The sequence below is a fragment of the Mercenaria mercenaria genome, chromosome 10 (genome assembly GCF_021730395.1).
Source record: "Mercenaria mercenaria strain notata chromosome 10, MADL_Memer_1, whole genome shotgun sequence".
Taxonomy (NCBI): domain Eukaryota; kingdom Metazoa; phylum Mollusca; class Bivalvia; order Venerida; family Veneridae; genus Mercenaria; species Mercenaria mercenaria.
Window position 1 is genome coordinate 4,437,799 of NC_069370.1, and position 6,000 is coordinate 4,443,798.

General features: G+C 35.5%; 1 protein-coding gene across 1 annotated transcript in view; it reads left to right on the plus strand.

Moving 5' to 3' along the window:
• Positions 1–4,125, plus strand: part of LOC123559872 (alkyldihydroxyacetonephosphate synthase, peroxisomal-like) — a 37,651-nt gene extending 33,526 nt beyond the window's left edge. The window contains exon 19 of the mRNA XM_045351989.2: positions 1,011–4,125. Within this exon, the coding sequence (XP_045207924.1) occupies positions 1,011–1,198 (188 nt within the window). The 3' untranslated portion in view covers positions 1,199–4,125. The remainder of the gene's footprint in view (positions 1–1,010) is intronic.
• Positions 4,126–6,000: the final 1,875 nt, after the last annotated feature.

Below are 6,000 nucleotides of genomic sequence, written 5' to 3' on the forward strand. Positions count from 1 at the left end.
AACTTGCCTAATAGGGGACCTCCAGACCCAGTTGTTAGGGTCAGTTACATTGAATCGCTCCTCACCACTTTGACTTTGAAACCTTGCTTGGACCGTTGAATTCCTTTTGTGTGAAGAAACAACCAGCTGGCTTACAGAAGATGGATGGTCCTACAAGATGCCCACTTGTACTTGAGATAATGCCAGAAGGGGCACCTAGGGTCATCTTCCACCATAACAGAGGGCCTCCTTTGCTGAGTGGTTAAGTTCCCTGACTTGAAATCACTTGCCCCTCGCCAATGTGGGTTCGAGCCTCACTTGGGGTGTGGAATTCTTCATGTGAGGAAGCCATCCAGCTGACTTACGGAAGGTCGGTGGTGACCTAAAGTGCGTTGATGTGACTCTAAACACAGCAAAAAACAAAAGCAAAATGCTTCTTATATTCTTTGCAGAATAAATACAAACATTTTATCTGGGATATTTATAAAATATGAAACAAATTCCCAACTTGCAGAAGTTAAGTTACATATCACACCACAGTAATGTACACACATTCAAGTTGAATAGTATGAGTTGTAGATTTGAAAAATTTCCTTATTTAATGGTGATGCTGGAACAGAAATACCTCAAGGGTTTTATTTTCTTAACCCTTATCATGCTGGACACAATTGATTCTGCCTTTGCGACCAGTGTAGATCATGATCTGCACTCTTCGCCATTCAGTCAGTATCTTTTTGATAAGCACCCCTTTTAACAGTTAATGGTACTGTCCAAATTGAAAGATGGACAAGTTCATTATAGAAATTCAGCAGGGTAAGGGTTAATACTAGATTGTAAAAGGTTATATCTCAGTGTGTATGTGTTTCTTGCAATGGCAATTGTGTATGAAATCAGGCAATTCAGTTGTTAAGTTGAACATGAAGTTACATCATACAACAGTGCCAGTTATTTTTAAAGTTTAATGAAGTAAATATTGTAAACAATATTATACAATTTCCATATATCACACCACACACAACCTTTACTTTCAGTGGGTAAACTTCGTAAAAGATGGTTGAGGAAAACCATTGGTGATGTTGGTCTAGGAGCAATGCGGGCCATCAAGGAGTATGTGGACCCACAGAATATCTTTGGCTGCAAGAACCTGATGGTAGGGGAACCAGAGCAAGCGGACCATACTGCGGAACAGATGAAAAATGTGCTGGTCAGCAAATTGTGATCTACTGCTGCATGATGGGAAATAATTGTGATATACTGATGCATGATGGGAAATAAGTGTGAAATACTGATGCATGATTGGAAATAAGTTTGACTTAGTGTTGCATGCTGGGAAATAAAATATCTGCAATATGTAACATAGGCAAAACAAGGCCTCTTTTGTGACTTTAAAAGAACAAACACCAAATATTTTTATTTCAGATTTGTTTCATTTAACATATTGTTTATTGAAAATGCTGTGAATCTTACGTGTATCGTTAAAGTCAAGTATTCTTTGAACTAGTACTGGAACAAATGTAGTACTCATATATTGTAATCTTTTAGTACAGTGCACCCATTTATCAGTGATGACTTTTTGCAGTCACATGATGAAAAACTCGTTAACATATATGTAAACTTTAGTAGTTAAGTTTAGAAGGTGCTCCAAGTATAATGTTAATTATTCAATTGTGTAACCACCTATTAGGTCCAAGAAAAATTTGAATTGATTTGTGTTCTCAAATCTAAAAGTATCTATGTGAACTTGACATTTACATATACATATAGCATTTACAATTGTTATTTTATTTGTGTTACTGTATTTCTGAAGAAAATTGAAGCATTCCTGAAATTTTTTGTTGAATTAATTTCTGTTATGTACCTTTAATTTATTTGTTTTAGAAAAAAGGGCTATTTCATGGGGATATGAATTTGTTGACTTCCAAAGATAAAATAAATGGGAATTTTACTTGTTCATTGCGATTTGATTGTATAGATTGATGCAACAATAAATCCAACGAAAGTTAGTTCCTCGTGAATATTAATGATTTTATAGTACTAGTTTATAATATTTTTGTGTTTGTTTAAGGTAGTGGACTGGTATTGACAATCAGCAAATTATATTTTCTCTGTTTGTGATTTTGGTAGTCGAATGCTGTATGCTCTTTGAGGTACATAAATGTCCAAAGAATGCCAAATTACATAAGATTATGTAATCGCACTGAAATTGGCGAGCTTTATTGTTGGTCCATTACCTTAATATTTGTGTGTGCGTAATATTCAATTAAGCATTGGATAGCAGTGTTTATATCAACCTTACCATATAAGGTTGAGGTCTATCACATATATATTACAACCTCGTGTAATAATTGGGTTTTTATATATGTTACTATAAATAGAAACAAATTGATGTTAAAATTACACAGGTACCATTTGACAATTTTCTAGTATGACAAAAACTTGTTAGTCCCTGATGGAATGGCTACATCATAATAACGTTGTATATAATGAAAGGTCTTTCATTGTCTGGTGTTGTCTTTGCATCATTTTGGCACACCTTGTTTCAAAATTGCTCGAGGGCTAAAGCCATTACTGCACTATGTGTACCATTTTGATCAGGAGGCAAACCTTAACCATAGTAAAATATTATTATAATTTATCTTATTATAAATAGTTGCAAATTTGTCTTAAAATTACACAAATACCATTTAACTTGCTTTAGTGATATTGACACATGCAAATAAAATGTGATTGGCATACTTCTCATCTCTGTTGAAACTATCTATCTTTATATACGGCTGGACTCCCCTCACGGGTATAATAGCCGGGCTGCGCGTCACAACCAGATAAAAGTTGGTTTAAAAGCAGTGACAGGAAGGCTTCAAAAATGAAGATCAGAAAGAAGATAAAAGTGTGAAAGTGTTGAGTAAGATGAAATATTCACAAGTTAAAAGGGGTTAAAAACATCCGCTTTGTGAGTTCAGGGGCGACTTAATCACATTCCAACTTGAAGGTCATACAGCAGTGTATATAAAAAAAGGTCAACAAATGGCTGGGGAGTGAGTTTTTGTCACAATGGCACACCTAGTTTCACATTGGCCCTTGGGCCATTATTGCAGTAAGATTTTGAATGGATAGTTTCTAACTTCTGTAGTAACATTCTGATGTTTTAATTTCTGACATACAAACAAACAGTTGGTTTAAACAATATTTATTTTCCAAATATGCATTTCATACAAACATATATTGATGTGATAGGATTGAGGAGTAAGCTAAAAGCTTGTATTAAAACCTCTTTCAAACAGTTATATAAAGTATATTTTATTATCATTGTAAGTGCTAAGATATTGACTGTCAATCAGAATTCAGGCATTGAAAAGTTTTGAAATAATGTCTCCCTCCTAACTAAGAGGCCAGTTCTAGTTCTTTCCAGGAAAGACAGCTTCACATGTATCCGTCCTACACACCAGGCAGAACAAGACTATTGGTTAAGTTAGCCAGACACACTGGCATCTAAAAGATTTCTTTCTGTTCTGGAGACTTTCTCTCTCGCTGTCTTTCTGGTCAGACAAAGCTGTGCTGATGGAGGATGACTTTGGTCTCCTGATATGTAATTGGCCTTTTAATGTGTTCCTCATTGAAAGGGCACTATATAAATGTATGATTTAAATGTTACTGCAGATTTGTGAGACATGATAACACAGATTTGAGTATATATGCAAATGTTGAACCAGTAAGCATGAATGGTACAATCTAGGTGTGTAAATAAAGCAGCATTGAAACTAATCTTATTGGGTTAGTAGACTTGTGAAATATGCATGCTTGTTTGTATTGCTAGGTGCTCTGGTATATTGTGATGGTGATTGGTTCATATAAATTCTCTCTGCCTATATATATATATTACATGCTTAGAGACATATCTTACTCCTCCTGATCAAATAAATACTGTGAGACAGTAACAATGGTGATGGTTGTGAATTAAGTGAACAAATAAATCGTTTTTCATGATTGTTTCATGCTGTGTTGAATACAAGAATAAGAAAATATAAATCATACATGTATCATTATTGTAGCTTTATGTCATGTGTGATTTCTGATGCAAATTTATTTAACTATTTATAATGAAATCCTTTTTCTACTTTATAGTCAATAAATAATGTATTAAAGATATATATTTTCTCTTTTTATAGTAGCATTGTAAAGTAGTTATCTTTGTCCCTAGTCCGGAAAGTATACAGTATACAGTACCATGGTTACATTTAAACATGGTGTATAAGGTCACTGACTTTGAATCACCTGCCCCTCTGTGAGTTTGAGCCTCACTCAGTTGAATTCATCATGTGAGGAAGCCATCCAGCTGGCTTACGGAAGGTCGTGGTTCTACCCAGGTGCCTGCTCATGATGAAATGATGCATGGAGGGGCACTTGGGGTCTTCCTCTACCATCAAAGCTGGAAAGTTGCAATATGACCAATAATTGTCAGTGCAACGATAAACCCAACAAAAAAATAAGTTAGTCCACAGTCTGGATAGTGTACAGCATACAGTGCCATGGTTACATATAAACATAGTTGTTGCAAGTATGGTAGTTTTTCTAAACTGAAAGCAAATACAACCCTGGAAAGTATCCAGTTGTTTACCTTTTAAAGAAACAGGAAGTCCAACTTGGCCTAAATGACCCATCTGAGAAACTACAGGCATTGCCACAAGTATCATTTCTAATTTGTTCTTTGGTTTAGAGAGACCCAACAAAATTTAGGTCACATGGCAACTATTCCAGCTTTGCTGGTGGAGGAAGACCTAAGGTGCCCCAATTGGCATTGCTTGTGGCATGGGGTGTCATCTTGGCAGGACCACCAACCTTCCTTGAGTCAGCTGATTGACTTCCTAGTGTGAAGAATTCTACACCCTGATCAGGGATTTACAAGTTATAACTCTTTTCTTGCAAACTGGCTTATGTCGAGCATTTACAGACAAGTGTTGACACCTGCATGCAAGTCTGTTGTCATAAATACATACAGTTCAGGTCTGTTGGACAGTAAGAGTAGTTTCATTCGATATTGACTTCCTCAACTCTCATTTAGTGTAACTATATAATTCCCCGTTTCAAATCTTCAAAAGGAGTATGATATTTATATATTTTTAATCCTTACCCTGCTAAATTTTTATAATGAACTTGCCCATTTTTCAATTTGGACAGTATCATTAACTGTTTAAAGGGATGCTTACCAAAAAGATATTGACTGAATGGCGAAGAGTGCAGATCTTGATCAGACTGCACAGATGTGCAGGCTGATCTTGATTTACACTGGTCACAAAGGCAGAATCAATTGTGTCCAGCATGATCTCATGGGTTAACAGTTTTTACTGTACTCACTAGCTGCCAATGAAATTTAGTATCTGTACCAGTGCTGAAAGTTCTCTTTACAGTATCAGCCATCAACTTGCCTGGTAACTATATGTACAGTTGAAACTCGGTATCTCAAATTGCAAGGGATCAAGCATTTCAATTTGATATAACCAAATTTCGACTTTAAGTTATATTTGTGTATGTGTTTTCAGGATAGGACTTGAAAATATTTTCCAGATAACAAGAATTTTGCGATAAGCGAGTTCGAAATGTAGAGTTTCAACTATTTAAAATGTCTTGGTTAACCGATAGTTTTTCAGCCAGTGTTTGTAACCAAGTAAATTTGGTGGACCCCTGCTTTTGGTAAATGTTAACTGGAGCTGTCTGATCACTAAATAACATTGTCTCATTTCCCTGCAAAAGGCTTGTTTGAAACAGTTTTAAATGCAATATATTACATAACCTTAAGCAGGCTTTTAAGTAGTCTGGCAAAAATTAAATAACTTAATTTTTAGCTCGACTATTCGAAGAATTATAAGTCTAGCTATTCTACTCACCCTGGCGTCGGCGTCACACCTTGGTTAAGTTTCTGCATGCAAGTACATACAGCCATCAATTAAAGGCATATAGCTTTGAAACTTATTTTTTCTTTTTCTAGGTCAATTACCAACCTCTCTGGGTCAAGTCCCATAACTC